The 20,358-nt window shown below is 41.4% G+C and overlaps 1 protein-coding gene across 9 annotated transcripts in view; it reads left to right on the forward strand.

Annotated features, from left to right (window-relative positions):
- Positions 1 to 20,358, forward strand: part of NRXN3 (neurexin 3) — a 1,089,604-nt gene that overhangs the window by 667,948 nt on the left and 401,298 nt on the right. For all 9 annotated transcript variants that reach the window (XM_063117923.1, XM_063117925.1, XM_063117924.1 and 6 more), the window contains one exon: positions 14,079 to 14,260. In XM_063117923.1, the coding sequence (XP_062973993.1) occupies positions 14,079 to 14,260 (182 nt within the window). The remainder of the gene's footprint in view (positions 1 to 14,078; positions 14,261 to 20,358) is intronic.

The raw sequence follows: 20,358 nt of genomic DNA on the forward strand, positions 1-20,358 counted from the left end.
GGATACAGAATAACAGGCTGAAATTACAAGAAGCCAGATTTTGGCTGTACATCAGGAAAAACTTCCTGACTGTTAGAGCAGTATGACAATGGAACCAGTTACCTAGGGAGGTTGTGGGCTCTCCCATACTAGAGGCCTTCAAGAGGCAGCTGGACAACCATCTGTCAGGGATGCTTTAGGGTGGATTCCTGCATTGAGCAGGGGGGGTGTGGACTCGATGGCCTTATGGGCCCTTCCAACTCTATTATTCTATGATTCTGTGATCTATGTCTAAATCAGATTACGACCTTTGTTTTTTTTTTTGTTTTTTTGCATAAACATTTGTACATATTTTCATGTACATTTTCTTAAAATGTGCATATGTTTTTTTTTAAAAATGTATGCATTTTTCAAGCATATTTTTGTCATTGTTCCACAAATTGTATTGCAAGCTTGGAAATGTTTGCACCACTTTGGCAGATTGTGATCAGTTCTGTTTTCAGTTCTGGGAGGTGTGATCTGGGTACATTCTGCTCAAAAACTTCTCATACCTTCCTAACACTTGGTCCATCTAGCTCAATAGTGCATACAGTGATTGGCAAATGTTGCAGGCAGGAATCCTTCCCAACCTGACCTGGAGAGGCTGGGGATTGAACTTGGGACCATTTGCACATGAGCTATTAGTTTGCACGGTGCTTAGAACAAATTGGTGTGAATAAAGCCTTTGGGTTCTGCTGTGAAACAGAAGTGCTTGGCTCTTTCTTTCTGCTGCTGACTTTCTTGGGACACAGTTGTTCTTGAGCGACCACAGTCAGTATATCAAAATAAACGCTTTATTGAGTAGGGTAAAAGGAATTGCTGGCATGCCTGTAAATTCTTCTGCAGGATGAATGATAATTCAGCTCAGGAGCCCTTTTGTCCTGCGGGGAGGGGGATATAAATTCTCCGAAAGTATCTGCCGCTTGGAATTGCTTTGCATTCATCATGCCAGCCTTCTGCATCATTCATGAATGTCATCAGAGACTAAAGAATTGGCACTTCATAGTGAGGATGATTAAACAGCCATTACAGTTGTCTCTGACTTCAGCCCACTACTTTTGAGCAGATTGCGTGTAAACCCCTCCCTTGGATCTGCCTCTTACAGATGAGTTTCCACTCCCTCTGGCAGGAGTGAAAGAGGTTTCTTAAGATTATAATGTCATGGGAAATACAGAGGGATCACTCTTCATCTACAGATTGTAACATTTTGCCCTCGCAAAACCCCTGGATAGCCAATGTTCTCATTCTACAGTGAGAAACATCATGCTCTCTTGGGATGGAACATGCTTAAGGTCATAAAGCAAATCAGTGGTAGAACTAAAACCAAAATGCTGAGCTGATGACAGTTTTCTAGGCAAGCACATACCAGAATAAAGGTTTTAGAATATCCATTCCGAACCATCTTCAAAGGCAGCCCCACATAGAGTGCATTGCAGTAATCTAATTTGGAGGTTACCAGAGCATAGACAACTGAAGCCAGGTTATCCTTGTCCAGATAGCGGCATAACTGGGCTACCAACTGCAGTTGGTAAAAGGCACTCCGTGTCACCAAGGCCACCTGGGCCTCAAGTGACAGAGATGGTTCTGGGCTATGAACCAAGCTATGAACCTGCTCCTTTGCGGGAGTGCTATCCCATCCAGAACAGGTTGAGTATCCTCCATCCAGTCAGCAGAACCACCCACTAACAGCATCTCAGTCTTGTCTGGATTGAATTTCAGTTTATTAGCTCTCATCCAATCTATTGTCGCAGCCAGCACTGGTTCAGCACATCCACATCCTCACCTGATGAAGATGAGAAGGAGAAGTAGAGCTGTGTGTCATCAGCATACTAATGGCAATACACTCCAAAACTCTGGATGACCGCACCCAACAGTTTCATGTAAATATTAAACAGCATGGGGGACAAGACTGACCCCTGCAGAACCCCATATTGGAGAATCCACGGAGCCAAGCAATGTTCCCCAAGCACCACCTTCTGGAGCCGACCAGCCAAGTAGGAGCGGAACCACTACAATACAGTACCTCCCACTCCCAACTCAGCCAGTCATTCCAGAATAATTCCATGGTTGATGGTGTCGAAAGCCACTGAGAGATCAAGGAGAATCAACAGTTGCACTCCCCCTGTCTTTCTCCCAACATAAGTCATCATACAGGGCAACCAAGGCTGTTTCTGTACCAAAACCAGGCCTGAAACCCGACTGAAATGGATCCAGATAATTGGTCTCATCCAAGAGTGCCTGGAGCTGGCTTGCAACCACCTGCTCAAGGACCTTGCCCAGGAATGGAACATTTGCTACTGTCCTATAGTTATTAAAAATTTCAGGGTCCAGGGAAGATTTCTTCAGCAGTGGCCTCACTACCGCCTCTTTCAGGTGGCCTGGGACTAGCTTTTATTAGCCAAGAGGGGCAAGGATCCAATATGGAGGTGGTTGCATGAATCTGTCCAAGCATAATGGTTTGACACAAGGTGTAGATCTGGCCTTAGTGTGTCATGCATACCTGCCAAATATCTTCATTAACCACTGGGAGACTCTCAGCATTTTCTTTTATGAAAAATTTTGAGACCAAATAATAACTCCTGGGCTTTCAAAATCTGATTTCAAAAGTGTTTCTTTGAATGACTCAGACTTTTAACATGGATTGCTTTTTGACCCAAACAATTTTATCCTATAATCTGTACCTAAAATCTGTATCTTTGGTCTTTAACAACAACAACAACAACAACAATTCCAGTTGTTGAATTAGCGTTGCCCTCCGAATAACTCCTGAAAGTGCTCAAGCATTGGAACAGTCTCAGTGAGATACAGACAATTCCATTGTTTCTGCTTGTTTAATGATGTGATACTTGTCAATCTGCTAAGAAAAGAAACCAAAATGTCCTTTATCGAGCCATTTAGCCCATCTTTTCTTATCTCTGCACCTCAGCTTTCCTCTCATATTGTGCCACATACAGAGTAGCCTATATTGGCAGCTGTGAGATTCTCGGCAGGGCTGACCTGTTATTTGAAGGCCTGGCAGGTGTGTTTGGAGCTAGAGGTTTGGGGTCAGGAGTAAATAATTTGCTACGTTTCTCCTCTCCCCGCTGGTGTTGTTTCAGTCTGCTATGACTTTGTCTGGTATATTATAATAATCAAGAGACTTAAATTTGTTCTCTACACACACACACAGAGAGAGAGAGAGAGAGAGAGAGAGAGAGAGAGAGAGAGAATACACGACAACACACCCCAGATGCCTGGAGGATATGTTCTTTTGATGCCTGGGGGGAAACAGCAATTCCCCCCCCCCCCGGGAATAACCCAAACCATAGTACCCAAAGCTGGCAAAACTCTTCTGGCACATGAGGCAGAAAATCCGACAATACTTTCCCTGTGTCCCTTTCAATAAAAATACAATAACAAATTAAGGCTGCAATCCTATTTGATCTGCTCTGGGTATTCGTAAGCCTCCAAATTAGGTCTAATGAACTAGAGATGAACAAAGTAACCTCTATACATAAACTGTGTTCAGAAGTGTTTCTCACACATAAAAACAATGAGCGTGGGGAATGTTGCCATGCTAACTAGCCCCACCCTTGACATCCACACACAGAACTTTCATGTCTGCAGGGATGGAACCTTCATGAGTACAGTTGCAGGCACAAAGGCTTCCTCATGATCCAGAACCACCATTGTGCAGGATTCCAGATTCATTTGCAGATTCCAGATTCCAAAGTCATTTGCATATACTTGCTGAGGCTCACTCCCTGCAGATATTTGAAATGTGTGCGACTCTCAAAGGGTGGGGATTGTCAGCCCATGGAACAAAGGGTGAGGTTAGATGGCATGCCCTGCTTCTCTGTCATGCCCTGTTTCTATGCATGAGCAGCACTTCTAAATGGGGCCATAGGGGCTCATCACACGAGGCTGAAGTCTCACTCCTTCCCGTTTCTTTCCGGGATTATGATGTGCTCCTTTACACGGAGGACACATGATTTGAGTTGAATCGACAGCTTCCTTTTTTCTATCTTTTCCATAACTTTTGTAAACTGCCTAGATTGCTTTGGCTATGGGGCGGTATATAAATGCAATAAATAAATAGATATTACACAGTGCCATCTAGTGACTGAATTATAGCACAACAGCAGCATTTCACATATCTGATCAATCGGAATAATGCCTCCTTTCACATTATCTCCAACCTTTTTGAAAGCAGGATAAAGGGGGGAAAGTGCGGGGGACATACTGGAGGTTGATGATGTCTTGTAAAGGAGCCATTAACATCCGTGAGTGACCAATCACAAGCATGCAATAAGTCAAGCTTGTAGAGAAACCCATAGTATTGAGGAAATATGACGTTGAATTGACCTGCAGCATATATTCCAGTAGTGAGATATGTATTGAGGTACCAGCATGAAGGAGCTTGAGAAGCCTGATTATGAAGCTAATGGAAGCCGATTGTGCTGAGCAACCCTGCAGGAAAATTAAGTGGGCAGTGTTTAGACATAATCATTTAGGACAAAAGTGAAAAGGCTTACAGAAGGGGAAATTCTTCATTGTGAGGCTTTACTATCAGCACCTCGAATGGACTCACTCACTGGTTATCTAGTTCGCTAAGTACCCGTTGGTTATTTTCCCACAGAATTGTGCATGCAGTTATGGGTAATTCTAGTTTTGCTGTTTAGGCATTCTGCCACTTGGACTTCTTCAAGGACATTCTCTCCATGGACTCTGTATCACGCCATTGCCAAGAAATATGAAATCATGTTTGCAACTGGCAGCAGGATATAGGCCTTAGCAGTGTATTCACTTGCTGCAGATAAAAATACTTTTTAAGCAAATATTTTTTTCACCCAGCTGGCTCCTCCTTTGGGGATTGAGTTGGTTTACCCCCATGTACACTTTCTCATATTGATTATAATAAGAGCTGTCAATGTTAACTTCACCCAAGGAATGAAATGTGGGCATATGCATCTTCTTTATATAAGTTAATGTGTTGGGTTTCTTCAATCACCTTTCTTTTTAGTGTGTGGATGTTCTCAGGGGACTGTAAGCTTAATATGCATTCTTTTAGCTTCATTGTAATGAACTGTGGGCATTGCAGGATTAATTGTGAAGCTCAGAAAAAAAAATTCTGTATTTCAGATCAGAGTAGATTCATGATTCATTGAACATGAATGTTGTCTTTTCATTTCCCAAGCTGCCCTATTCACATGGAGAATCAAGCTAATTTGTTACAGTTGTCAGTGTTTTTATCCTTTGAATGCAAAGTGAATGAAAATTCAACACCCTCTTCAGGTTGATGAATACATTGACAGGATACCAAAGCCAGATCTACACCAAGCAGGATATAGCACTATGAAAGTGGTATGAAAGCGGTATATGGTATATGTCAATGGGCCACAACAGTTGTCAGTGGCATTTCAATACCGCTATAAAGCAGTAGTGTGTCTCCTCCCTTTTATATATCGCTTTCTTAGTGGAAAATCCTGCTTGGTGATGATCTGGCCCAAGTCAGCAGAATAAGGGACATACCAAGTCAAAGTCAGCTGACATCCCTTCAGTTGATTTTCTTAGATGATCTCACAGAACAGCAGAAGCAGAAAGAGATTTGAGGGTCAACTCTTCTAATGCTGTGACAGAGGCTATTTTCTGCACAGATGAAATCGTATTTGTATGACATAACTGGAACAATTAAAGCTCTTTTGCTGCTGCATCAAAATGTGGTGGAGGATGCAGTGTTACGCAAAGTTGTGATGTTAATGAATTCAAATGAGGTGATACTTTGATATGGGTAAACTATTGTTCAAAATGCAGGATGCCAGCAGTTAAGTTAAACAGGACTGAATATTCAAGAAATATTGAACATCTGGGCTGAATGCTAATGCCCCCCAAAGCTTGAAAACCCTCATTTTTAACAGTAGTCCAACATCTCAACTTGCTCTGTGGTCTCAACTTGCTCAGTGGGGCCAACGTGGCTGCTAAGAGTGCTTCAAGAAAGAGGGCTCCTAGCACTAACTCTGAAAATGCATTGTCTGGCTATTCTATCTTTTCTTCCTTAGTGTTTTTTTTCCCCTCCTGGTAATAAAAAAGACAGAAGAAGCAGTGGGAAAACATGGAAGGCCTACAAATGGATGAGGTGTTATCTGCCCCCTCCCCCCCCCCGGTAGAAATCCTTGAAAGAGGGAGTGCAATTACATGATAAAGTTTCATCTGGAAGCTCCCTAGGACTTTAATCTATGGTCATCATTGCTCACAGTCACCTATGAGCTGATGATTGTAGCTGTGTTTTATGTCCCTTTAGTGTGACAGGATGCATGCTTTTGTAGTTCCAAGGATGATGAGGGGCATTTTTAGTTCATGTGTGCAAATGGATCTGTGTTGTATTTAATTCCGGAATTCCTCAAGCATTCTTTTCCTCTTCCCTCTCATCCATCGAGTCCCATTAATGCACTGTAACTAATAAGAAGCAACATATTGTCTGCTCTGATTCTTGGCTGATACCATATACACTGGAAGGAAAGTGCCCTCTATTAATTTGATGTCATTTAAAAAAGACCAACAAAGAAACAGCCATGATCCAAGTTGCTGCTTCCTTTTTGTATCAGACTTGTGCTGTTGCGCCCCCCCCATCTTTCTTGACTGTAAAGAAAGCTTCTTGTGAATGTTCTTTTTGGAAAGGACAGTGTGAAATTCTGTTTAATTAATGTCAAACAATGCCTGCCTTCTAAGGAAGAAATGATGAGATTGCTGCGCTCATATTGGATCTCTGTGGGTTTGTCTGGCCAAGAGCAGAATTTTTGAAGCGAAAGCAGCTGGTTCATGAGAACTCTTTTAAGTAGGGAAGCATTGCTTTCCAAGGATTACACTTTTGCCCTGGAAGCTTTGCATTTTTACAGGGCTCTCATTCTGTTTTTTATTCATTCTGAGGCAAGGCAAAGCTCCTTCGAAGAAAAAACATAAATAAAGAGACACTTCCTTTGTGATGGGTGAAGCTAGGCAGATCCTCATTTCCTCCCTGAAAGAAGCCCCCATTAGGATAGAGATCAAATAAACCAACTCACTTGATGGTAATACCACACGTTCTTCCAAACCTGTTGAAGCTTTTCCCCAGCTCCAATGAGGAGCTGTTAGCAAAACTATTATATACAGAGGCAGAGTAAAGGAGAGGAAAACTGAAGAGCTGACTGAAGTTGGCATAGGGTGTCACTGGGAGAACCCACAATAGTTGTGCTCACCACCACAATGTACTGTGGTCCCTGATTGGCTGGGAACATGCAGCATAGGAAAGAAAAAAGGCACTGGTGGAGCAGAACTCCCCGCCCCCCAACCCCATTTTCATCAAAGTTCAATGTGCAAAAAATCAGAGGTACTCCATGTTTTGTTGAAGTGACATCTATGAGTGTCCAGGCATTGAGGTGACAGCTAGCCCAACTTGGACAAGGGGTTCACATCAAAGGGTGTGTTTTCCAGGAAGAGCTGAGCCTTCTGTAGCGCTACTGAATGGAGGAGGGACTGAGGGCTGTAGTGGATGAAAGCATACCCATATATTCCAAAATCAGCACAGCAAATATTCCAATTCTTTACATATCTGGACTTGTGTTCCTTTCATTCCAATGAGATGATGTAGCATTATTTGTATGCTGCACATTTTCACCTTCCCTAGAGATTCATTATATACAATTGAAAGGCATTTCATGATCTAGGCACTGCCCTCTGGATACAGTTTTGATGCCTAAGAGAACTCACCATTAGGTCCCTCTTCTCGCTGTGATTGAGGTTATACTTTCTCTGCATTCTCCCATCTTTCTCCCTTGTTAACACCTTCCTACTGATAGAAGATTGTTTGAACCAGAAAGCCTTGGTGCCCGGAGATAAGTGTCTGGGTGTGTGTGTGTGTGTGTGTGTGTGTGTGTGTGTGTGTTTCCTCACTTTTGTGAGTCTGTCAGACCTTTCACCTTATTTTAATGCAATTTTGTGAAAGCATTAAACACCCAGGTAAGTGCTTAGGTCTCGCTTGTTTAATTGCCACTTTACAGAGTTCTTCAATGCAGTCCTTGCCAAGGTCTCTTTCCGGAGCTGAAACAGGTCCTGCTACATTCAGCTTATGGCACGTTTAATTGTTTGTGATGTATTACTGATTCCATCCTTACAGCAGGCTGGTTACTAAGAATATGCTAGACAATCTCAGCAGCTTGGTAACTTGCAAATCCTGCCAAGTAAGGAGACCAAATCTGCCCTGCTAGCAAATTTCCTTTTAGTCGAACTGATAGCTTCTTCCTAGCATGGGAGACGGAAAAAAATACATAGTTACGATGATTAATAAACATAATAGGATCTGAGCAGCAGCGTTCTGAGCATCCTGAGTAGAGCTTCCTCAGAACTACTTTGCTCAGCAGAAGGTCTGTAATGGAACGGTGGGTATCCATGAAATAGGAACATTAAAACGATGGGAAAGAATATGCTAGGAGATCTGGTATTTCTTGGTCTCTTTCCTTTCTGAAAGAGTCTTTCGTGGAGGTCAATTTCTTTCTTTGTTAAGACATCGCTTAATAAGCCCCCAATCTTTATAGAGAACAGGGATAAACCATAAGGCTGTCATCTATATTTACAAGAGATTACATGCAAAAGAACATAGGCATGTAAATGAATTGGGAGGAAGTCATATGCCCTGGGTCTTCTGCACATTATTTCAGGTAGAAGTGGCATTATCATTTGATTTATATTCTTAGACTAGACTGGATTAACAGAATGAACAGGAGCTTTACTTGCCACAAAGGGGTTCATGACCGCAGTCAGAGATTCATCTGTATTAATTTAAATGGCACGACCATTAGCTGATTTTATTGCTAGAATTTATGGAGTAGATATATTTTGGATTAGAATGCATGTAGAATCTCTTAGAAGTTGGTGTTTGCCATTACAGTCTGCTCCTTTTTACCCAAACATATAAGTGCAAACTCACATTGCCCATTATGATATACATGAACGGTATACAAGCAGCTAGTTCAAGACCAGCACACATGATTTCTGCATCTGACAATTCCTGCTGTTGCTCAATCTGGATTATCTAATATTTTAATGATACAACCCTATGCAAATTTGTCTTCAGTGGGATTTACTCCCATTTAAGGTAGTCTAAGGCTACAATCCTAAATACAATTACTAGGGAGTAAGCCCCATTAAACATCATGGACTTACTTCTGAGTAAACATGCTTTGGATTGCATTGTATGTATGCTGTAGAATTGGTTCAGATGGAACTACACTGAAATTAATATTCTTCCCATCCTATTCTGTAAACATAAGAATCACTTTTTGGTACCCTTTCAGAAAGAGACTATATAGCATGTGGTCCTGACATCCATCAGGGAAAATGTGGCTGTGTGTTTGGGCTGCAGGAGTTGGGCTTGGAGATTGCTTGCTCAGCAGTAGACATGAAGGTCTAAAAGTGGCCTTCGGAGTATAACTCACTCTCAGCTTTCCATTTTTAGGACCATAAAAGAGCCATGTTGGATCAGACCCAAGCCTTCTCTGATCTGGCATTCTGTCCACGTGGCCAATCAGATGCTCACATGGGAAAACTACATGAGTACCATAGGACCCTCCTGCTTGTGATCTCCTGCAACTGGTGCACATAGGCATACTGTCCCTGATGCTGGAGTTAAAGTATAGCCATTATGACTAGTAGCCATGGATAGCCTTATCCTCCACAAATTTGTCTGATCCCCTTTTAATGCTGTCCAAGTTGGCTGCTGTCACTGCATCTTATGGTAGCAATTTCCATAGTTAAATGATGCACTTAGAAATGAATAAGTTAAAGCACTTGCTATAATCCCAAAGTGTTATATGAGTGAACTATATGTCTTCCTTCCCCAACTTGAAAAGCAAAGTTTCCTGTACAAAGTCCAACATTCTGGGGTTGCTACCATTAAGTTTCTGTAGTTTATTAGATGTCACACACAGTGTGACAATATATACTTTCAATAAATTCAGATTTGTGAAATGTCTCCATAATGAAGATTTAAGAAGATTACATTTAAGAAGATTTATTAAATGTATTTACTATTAATATTTTAATATTCTAAACTGCCTTTAAGGACATAGCCCAGTAGGTGTCCTATTCTATCCTAAGTGTTACCTTTTGAATGTTTTCACAGATTTACAAAGCTGTATATATCTTCATGTCAGATTCCATCTTGCTAGGCACTTAAGTGCCGTGACAGGCCAATCATTATAATTGAGTGTAATTGGCACTCTTAGGGACTTTGACATGCACTGTGTGCAACCAAGTGGCTCTTGGGGAAACTGTGTGAGTGTTTTTCAGAGGTTGGTGCTTCTTACTATGTCACTGAGTAGTAAGAAGGCCATTTTCAAAAGTAGAGCTAAAACTCCTGCATTTGTAATTGACATGAAAGTCTGTTCGCCAGAATGCATCTTTCATTTTAAAATGGCTTTCTTCCACTTTACATATAGTATTAGCAACATTTACAAATGATTCATTTCCATCTAATAAGGTCCTTAAGGTAGAACTAGAACACAGGGCTGCTGCTGAAAATGGCAGCCTCATGTTAAAAAATCCCAGACTCCCTGTGATGCTTAAACAGACTGACCCATTTCATTCTCCTGTGTTTCTTTCCTGCTGATGATACAGATATGGGAGAATGCATGATGTAACTATGTCATGACATTAATAAGCTGCCTAAGTATTATGGGGAGAGATGGAAGACATAGGGCTGCCATTTTGGTTGCATTTGTAGGATAATCATTGCAGACCTGAAAACACACACACTCAAGATACCGTGGGAACAGCTTTTCTAATAATATAGGGTGACCATATGAAAAGGAGGACAGGGCTCCTGTATCTTTAACAGTTGCATGGAAAAGGGAATTTCAGCAAGCGTCATTTGTATATATGAAGAACCTGGTGAAATTCCCTCTTCATCACAGCAGTTAAAGCTGCAGGAGCTATACTAGAGTGGCCAAATTTAAAAGATGGCAGGGCACCTGCAGCTTTAACTGTTGTGATGAAGAGGAAATTTCCACAGGTTCCCCATGTATACAATTGTCACCTGCTGAAATTTCCTTTTCAATACAACTGTTAAAAATACAGGAGCCCTGTCCTCCATTTCATATGGTCACCCTAAATAATGTGAGCCACACTGCCAGCAGGAGCCATTGGGGCTACCATAGGCAATTTGTACCATGCACCGATTTGCATTGTGTCATATGGTGAGCTAGTACAATGTGAAACATGGTACCTAGCTAATAGTTGAGAAGGGGAGATCACTGAGAGTTCTTCCATGCAACATGGGCTGTTTGAATTAGCTACCATGGAGAGAAGCCATGGTAATTCATTATTACAACCAGCTTTAATTAATATGAAGACACATCTGATATTCTTGTGGTAAGCAGACAGGGAGTAAATACAGCTCTCTTTTGTTGCTGTTGTCCCACTCACCAACTGGTATTCAGTGGCATACTGCCTCTGAACCTGGCGTTTCTTCTTAGCCATCCGTAATAGCCACCTATAGTCCATTAATTTGAGAAGGGGTCTGAGGTTCCTTCTATGACCTAGGCAAGATCTACACTACTGCTTTAAAATGCTTTATATCAGTAGTGACAACTGTTGGGACCCAGGACACACTCCATATAGTTTTCAAAACGTTTTCAAACTGTCATATCCCACTTCTTGTAGACCCTGAGCAACTCTTTAAGGATCTCTGCCTCCTTAGGAGTTTCACCTTCCTCTTCCCATCTTTTGGCTGTAGATGTGGAGTGAGTGATGCTTCAGACACGTGTGGCTTAACTAGAGTGACCATATGAAAAGGAAGACAGGGCTCCTATATCTTTAACAGTTGTATAGAAAAATGGAATTTCAGCAGGTGTCATTTGTATGCATGCAGCACCTGGTGAAATTCCCTATGGTCACTCTACAAAAGAGGGCAGGGCCCTTGCAGCTTTAACTGTTGTGATGAAGAGGGAATTTCACCAGGTGCTGCTTGCATAGAAATGACACCTGCTGAAATTCCCTTTTCTATGCAACTGTTAAAGATACAGGAGCCCTGACCTCCTTTCCATATGGTCACCTTATTTGACCCTCAGCTGCTTCTTTCCACTCCTTCCTTAAGCTCTTGTCTTTCTCTGGCTTTCTTCTGCTCTGCCCTGCCTCTGATCTGGCTCGCTCATTCTTTTATGCCCTGTTCCTCCCACTTTGAGGAAATGAAACTTAACTAGAGAAATGAAACTACTGCTCTGAGGAATACTCCCTCCCAACAGAAAACCCCCAGACCTCTAAGGCCTGACCTTTTTTAAACATTGCCTCTGTAGTGCTCAAACCTTCACAGGGAGTGCTGTGCAGGCAGGAAGAGTACATGATCAGCGGCAAGACAGGACCTATGATGGGGCATTTTATGTAATGTAACAATATCGAAGTAATGCAGATTCATTTGATTTCTTTAAAAAGTTGGCAGATGTAGGGCCTGTTTGTATCCCTGCATTAACAATTGGGAATGAAAGCTTTATAGGGTAAATAGAAGAAAATAAGTTCTTCTAGATTAGAAGAGGAAAATATTGTTCAGGGTGTCGGTTGCAGATACAATAATGATGCTAACAATTTGTTTTCCAAGTGCATTAAGTGGAAAGAGGAGATCCAGTCATTGTTGTTTCTTAAAGTCATCCCACATTGAGCTGTTCATGAGCCAGACATTCTAGTCTCCTCAAAGAGAAGTGAGTCATTACCCCCTTTCTATACCAGTCATTGGAAGAGAAGTTCTTTCTCTAGAGCACGTGTTGAAGAACTGCCTAGAATCTCCAATATTATTTTATTTTTTTGCAAGCAATACAACTTTGGATATTGCTCCAGTTTGTATTGCTGCTAATGACATTGTGGGTGCTTGATCAAACACACTAGCCATCTTTATTGCAACCGTTGCTTGTCTTTATTTTGCAACTGGCACCTGAAGCACACTTTAATAAATCTGTACAGTAAAGCCTATCTCCTGTGATTTATCCTTCCTTAAAAGGAATCACCACTTATCTGTTTGTGGTTCTCTTGTTAATCCCATTTACATTCACTAAGACACTAGAAATAGCATGCATATTCATTATTCAATAGTGCTCAGGAGGTGTTTTGCGTGTTTTCCAAGAGGGCCATAATAATCCACATAACAAAGGAAGAGGATCTTCTCAAAATTCTATGTTCACTCTTGGGGTTGGTTGCTGGTCAGAGATTTGATGCTTAGGGTTCGATGTACATTCTTCTCTCAAATGAAAGACTTCCGCCCGATAAGCAAAACCCTGCGCTTTTGCTGCTTTGGGGTGGCGGCAGCTAATCCCGATGCTGCAGCAAAAGTGCGGGTTTTCTGGTGGCTGGGCCCACGCCCTGCCCTTTGCCCAGGTGGACGGCGACCAATCAGGGGTCACCATCCACCTGGCCACACCTCTGGAACAAGGATAAATGGCAGATGTACTGTAGTAGTCTCTCTCCAGAGAAAAAGTTGGGGTTAAGTCCCTGACTTTTGTTCTTTGTAGCTTTGCAGGAAAGACCTGGGGTGGGTGCGAGGTGGCTGCTGCATCGTATAATCAATGCAGCGCCACTGCGCACCCACCTCACAGCTTTCCTTGCACATAGACAATCCTCTGGTCTTCCTTTCCTCTTGGTAAGGGAATGGCAGACTGGGCCATCGAGAGCCACAAACCATAATATGCCATGCTCAGTGAGGAAGAGAGGATCTGTTTCAATGTATGTTCTAGAGATGTGAAAAGAATTTCAATGCAAAAGAAGCCTAACTAGGTTGTTTGTCACAAAGTATAAAGGCTTTTAGAGACAATTCATTATCTGCCCTCTGCTATTACACAGTAGAGTCTGGAAATGTTTGTGCATAACTCTTTAGCGTCTGCTTTGTTATTAATTCATTTTGTTCGCATCTTTAATTCAGGGTGACACTGCCTCCTAGGCCTTGGACTTCATCACTTTCTCTAATGGAATCTCATGCTTAGATGTAGTGTTATCTGCTATAATTGTAATGCTAACACAATTGGATAAACTAACTCCTTGGCTTCCTCCTTTGTTTTGTTTTGCAGCTGGTGCCACATACATCTTCGGGAAAAGTGGAGGCCTCATTCTGTACACCTGGCCAGCAAACGACAGACCCAGCACAAGAACAGACCGCCTAGCTGTCGGGTTCAGCACAACAGTAAAAGACGGCATCTTGGTTCGGATTGACAGCGCCCCTGGCCTTACTGACTTCCTGCAACTTCACATAGTGAGTGCAAGACTCCTCTTATTCTGAATCTTTGCTTCAGTTCCTGTTCTAGTTCAGTTCTGTTGCCTACGACTTCAGAGATGTGGGCAGGGGGAGTGCAATTTAATTGGTCAGAAGCAGAGCACAGAAGGATGGACGTACAATATCTCATCATGCAGAGAATTTGTGACTGGATTGAATTGAATACTGCCATTTTCTACAGTTACCATAATGCTTGGGAAAATCCTATAACTGTGTATGGCCTGGGATGCCATACTACCAGTATGGCATCCAAGGCCATACTGGTAGTATGGTTTGTTTTGGTTTACTTGTTGTTGTTTTAAGATATAGGCTTCATTTCCAGGATTTAGTCCTCAGTGCCCAGAAAAGTCAAATATGTTAGGGTCTTGACAGTTTGGTGTCTATAGAATTGGTGGTTGTGTTATTGAGTTTGTATGACAGCCTTTGAAAAATGTCTTTTAAATAATCTGCATGGTCGTTCATTTTAATTTAAGACCTCAAAAATGATACTGACACAAAATTCTGATTTTGCAATGTGTATACAGTGGGTTGGAGCTACTAACTGTGGCAATATATATTTTGTTTGCTTATTGTTTATCTAGTAATAATGATTTCTATTTTGTCCTAATCTAGGAGATCAGGACAGGTGTGACAAATCTCATTTTATATGATTTTTTTTTATTTAACAAAATCATATAAAATGATATTTTATCAGCTCAGTTGAGGGATAAATAAAGTCTTGATTGAGTTTTCCCAAGAGCATGTCTGAGCATCATGACATCTTAGCTAGAGGAAAGGTCAGTGTTAATTTATTACAATGCAATCCTATACATGTATACTCAGAAGTAAGCTCCATCGAGTTCAATGGGACTTACCTCCAAGTAAATGTGTACCAGTTTGCAGCCGTAATAAATGTAATATCATAGAGAAACCAAGGGATTTCTGTATTCCATTTCCATGATAAAGTGTTAGCACACTCTACTTTCTCTCAGTTGCATCATAAATATGTAATGCTCAGTTTCTGTGTGGGGCTGAAGACAACCAAATACTAATATATTGTGTAGTGCTACCTTTATACAGATAATTATAGCCTTTCCTTGGGCTAAGCCTAAAGATAGACTTTCTCTTAGACTACTGGACTGTAAAAAGAATTCAAGAGGAATATTGGGGGGAAACACAAGGAAGAGCATATGCCTGCCACTTCCCCTTGCCCATGTAATATGCCACCTGAGATCCACTAATCTGAAGAATTTCACATATTTCTTGTCACACATTCCTGCAGACATTCCCCCACCCCCATTTTGAACTTATTATCTTGATTTTAAGCAACTTCTTCAACCTCATAACCGAGCTCTGATAAGCATCCTTCTCTCCTCTTACTCCCAGCCCAAATTTTACTACAGTGGTATGGCTGTTGGTCTGATTAATTTTACTCTTTATTGATGTTTTGCCTTGAGCACCTATGCCTATCACCTAGAGAGAAGTGATTTAAAAATATGATACAGTGAGCATGTCAATGGTAGTTTGCATGTGGAACAAAGCAGAGTCATAAATATGTGTATGTGCATGTGTGTGTGTAGACACACACACACACACACACACACACACACACAATATAATGGCAAATTCCAACTCATGTTGCGCATTCCTCCTCAGTAACTTCCCTCTTGACATCTTGCAGACAGCTCAGAGGAATCACAGGACATTTATTGCCACATAAGTCCCCTATTTGCATACTGGGTGAGGGGAATACAAAAAGGTATCTTATTAATTTCTTTTGTGCATGTAATTTATGGAAAATCCATTTGGATTCATTTTTTAATTATGAGCCCTTTAGACACTCTAGAGATTTATGTGCTCAGGCATCTGTTTTGTATGACAAGAATCTATAACCTCTGAAACCTTTTCCCTCCTGATTTACAGTGCAGATGTGAGCAGGTTGGCAGCCCAGGGAAAATGGATAGTGCACCCTCCAGAATGACACAGCTCATGAATGTCTAGGCATTTATATTGTACAGGGCAAAGTCTAGGTTTGTGTAGGGGAGAGGGAGAAGGGGGAGGGGTTGTCATTAAATGCTTGCCACCCTAGAGAGGGCTTTATGGTGCATTTGGATGGTAGATGACAAAGAATGCAGGCATCACATGGGTAGACTGACTGGCCTGAATTGGGCCTAGCACATGCATTTACCCTACCTTGCCACAGCTGCCACCTTGTAATTTACAGTATGCAAAAATGCTCGTGGAGAGTAAACAGAGACCAAGCGGGACAGCTGTGGCTTATGATGGATATTGTGCTGCTGACGTCTACAGGGAGAGATAAATCACCTGCCTGTGTGCTGAAGCTTTATTTTGCTGTCTTTCATCTGGGTATTTATTGCCAACACTCAGCACACCCCTGGTTTATTCTCTGTGGAGTTGTGGAGGACGTAGGTTGGCCCCAGTTCCACAGATGGCTTAGGAAGGCAGGTGAGGCATGGACAGGGAAAGCAACCACCACAACCACCTTTAGTTTGTACAATGGAGTTAGGGTAGACAGGTGTCCTCTTTTATAGAGGACAATCCTCTATTTGAAGGGCTGCCAGAAGACAGACCTTTGTTTTGAATGTGTCCATTATTTGATGGACTGCCCAGACCATGTCCAGTTTAAAGATAAAGAACTATCAGAAGGAAATGCTTGGCCCGTTGGCAACAGCTGGAAAGCAGACTGAGGTCACTATAATTGCACGTATTTATTTATTTATTTATTTATTACATTTCTATACCGCCCAATAGCCGAAGCTCTCTGGGCGGTTCACAAAAATTAAAACCATAGTAAGACAACCAACAGGTTAAAAGCACAAATACACAACACAATATAAAAAGCACAACCAGAATAAAAACCACGCAGCAAAATTGATATAAAATTAAAATACAGAGTTAAAACAGTAAAATTTAAATTTAAGTTAAAATTAAGTGTTAAAATACTGAGAGAATAAAAAGGTACTGTTTTTCTACTGAAAATTATAGTAATTTATTCTTAAATTCCCCACCTAGACATATAAACTAGTTTTCCTTTTTGGTGATGTGTTTCTTCTTCTTTTGGCTTGTCGTTAGTGGCCACTCTACAGGAGTCCATAAGAAAGCACATTCTTTGGGATTTCTAGGAGCATTGGCCTCCTAGAGTTTGATTAGATGCTCAGAAGAGGAAATTTCAGCTGGGGCAGCTTGTTCAGGAGGGATGAAAAATCATCTATTGGTACTGGTCCACCTTTGTACTGGGCCACCCTCAGTAACTTTCAAGACAGTGATGCTAGTATGAGGTGAAGCCATGGTGGAGTAGAATTTGTATGTATAAAAATAAATGTCAAAGATTTCATCAAGAATACCCGGTATGCTTTTAGGCTTGTTCGGGATCCCTTTCTTAGGGATTTTGCTTGCTGGTAGCCCACGGTCGTTGGTTGGTATCTTTTCAATGAAGGCTCATGAGTTAGCTAATTATATTTATGTAAAGCCACCCAATAACATTGTTCTGGCTTACTAATTTGAAGTGTACAAGTTTCCAGCAGGAGGTGAGGAGCAAATCACTAATAATTATATAGCACATCAAGGCCTAATCTACACCAAGCAGGATATTGCACTATGAAAGTGGTATGAAAGCAGTATATAAAAGTCAGGAGCCACACTACTGCTTTATAGTGGTATTGAAGTACATTGACAACTGTTGGGGCCCATTGACACATACTATATACTGCTGTCATTCTACTTCCAAAGTGCTATATCCTGCTTGGTGTGGCTCCTGCCTTTTATATGCCACTTTCATACCGCTTTCATAGTGCAATATCCGGCTTGGTATAGATTAGGCCCAGTAGTTTAGAACACAAAAAGCAGACATTTTTAAATGGGCTAGGAGAATATAAAAGTATTCATATGGCATATCAATTACCATAAAGAAAGTGCCTGGAGAGCCTCCCTGGGGAGGGCATTCCAGAACCAAAGTGCCACCACTAAGACACCTTTCAGTTAAAAGATGGTCTCTGAATATCTAGATTTCTCTTTTGAGTGTCATATGCACAGTCGTATGTACCCTCACTGCTCAGAAGCCTCTGGATTGGAGGCTGCCAAGATTCCTATGTCCTTGTCCTCTGATCTTTGTTTTGCTAGGCTCAGGATAAATCATATCCTGGCCTGCCCAGTCTCCTCCCCTCCTTACCCACCAGAACACCCCCTTTCCCCCTTCTCTGAGGATGCTTTTCCAACCTTGGAGAGGCAACCAGTGCAGTTCTTTCCATGCTGGCTGCAAAGGGGAGTCAGATCTCTGACTCACCGTCCCAAGGTCAGAGCGCTGTCTCTGACGTTGGAGTGGGAATCTGAGCCATTCTACACTCACCCAGGGATTTCAGGTTGGTAAATGGCATACCCATTAGAGCTTGAAGAAGAAGCCCCGCTATGGGAAGGTTACACAAAAGGGAGGAACCCTCACTGCGAAAACAGGAACAAACAGGAGGACTCCAAATTGGGGTTGTTGTTTTTTTGTTTTGTTTTTTGGTGATTCTTAATCTGTATTATCTGGGATGTATGTATCCCCAAAAACTCAACATATGCAAAAAATCGTTCACGTTATATATATGCAAAAAATAAATAAAAAAATCACGTTGTACAATATGTTATACAAACATTGATATGAATGGCCAACATGCATTAAAGTATGACAACCCTTACACAGATACAAGGCTCATATTATGAGATTACAACTTGGGGCGAAATATCTCATATGCCCCATTAAGCACAGACTCATTTACAGGACATAAAAGCATAAACACATATACAATGTCTTGAAATTCAAGAACATAAACCCACATTTATCTAACACACACATCTACATTTAAACGGTAACTCCGGATTGTGAAAACCGTTTCAGACTGCATCAGTAATGAAATGTGTTGGGGGAAACCCTCCAACTTGTACACAGTTCTATTCATTACTCCCCTGGGGTCCTCCTGTTTATTCCCGCTATAGGAAAGAGCTGAAGTAAGGTTTGTAAGTTTGAATCATAGAATAGTAGAGTTGGAAGGGGGCTATAAGGCCATCGAGTCCAACCCCCTGCTCAGTGCAGGAATCCACCTTAAAGCATCCCTGACAGATGGCTGTCCAGCTGCCTCTTGAAGGCCTCTAGTGTGGGAGAGCCCATGAAGAAGATCCAACTATTTAGAAGATGTAGGGCACAGATAGAGAGATGTGGCTGTGCATGTCCTGTGCTTGTGCAGAAAGAGGTGCTCTTCCTTGTGATATGACATTGGGTGAAGATTGTGCTGCCTTCGAGGAGCACTTGTTAGTTTCCTAGGGAATCTACGGATTTTGTTTGTGTTTCGCAGATGGACAGGCATCTTTCGTTCCATCAACTGCTCATCAATAGAATCAGATTTCCTGACCCCCTCGCCAAAAATTCTGCTGAAAGGTCCACCGCAGTTTATGTATCTTTACCTGGCTTGTATCATTTTGTGTATTTTCCTTAGCTCAGCATACAATCAATGAGCAGAGTGCTGAAGAGAGACAAGAGATGTATAAAACGATCTGTTCCATTTTTTTCTCTTTTAAAGGTGTATATATTGGCATATTTTCCAGTAATGTTCATATTTCTGGATGAATAAATTCGCATAAAATTCCACAAAGTAACAAATGGTCTGCAAGTCCACATGACTTGGAAAGTGCAGAATCCACGATCGAATTAATAGAAATCCGAAGTAATTTAAAATTATTTTTTCAGATTTCTCAGACATCCCTAACCTCCGCTTATGCTCTTTTTGTAAATAAAGTAAATATTCCAAAAAGGACATTAAGGGATTTTCCAGATGAGGATTTATTGAAGAATCATCATGGCTCATTCACTCACATTCTTCCTTCTTCCTGTTTAAACAAAATCTTATTTTTATTGGCAGGAGCTGATTATTTTGTGACATACCACACTGCTCTAGGGAAGATGAAGTCTTTCATCTCAACAGATGACAATATAGGCAATTGAGCTATTTTAGCTTTCTTTAAAACTTTGAAAATATACCACCAGTTGTTGACAATCTGTTAAATTAGCATTTATTTTCCTATTATTGTATTTAGCATGGTGG

This window comes from Elgaria multicarinata, chromosome 2, assembly GCF_023053635.1.
Source record: "Elgaria multicarinata webbii isolate HBS135686 ecotype San Diego chromosome 2, rElgMul1.1.pri, whole genome shotgun sequence".
NCBI classification, from domain to species: domain Eukaryota; kingdom Metazoa; phylum Chordata; class Lepidosauria; order Squamata; family Anguidae; genus Elgaria; species Elgaria multicarinata.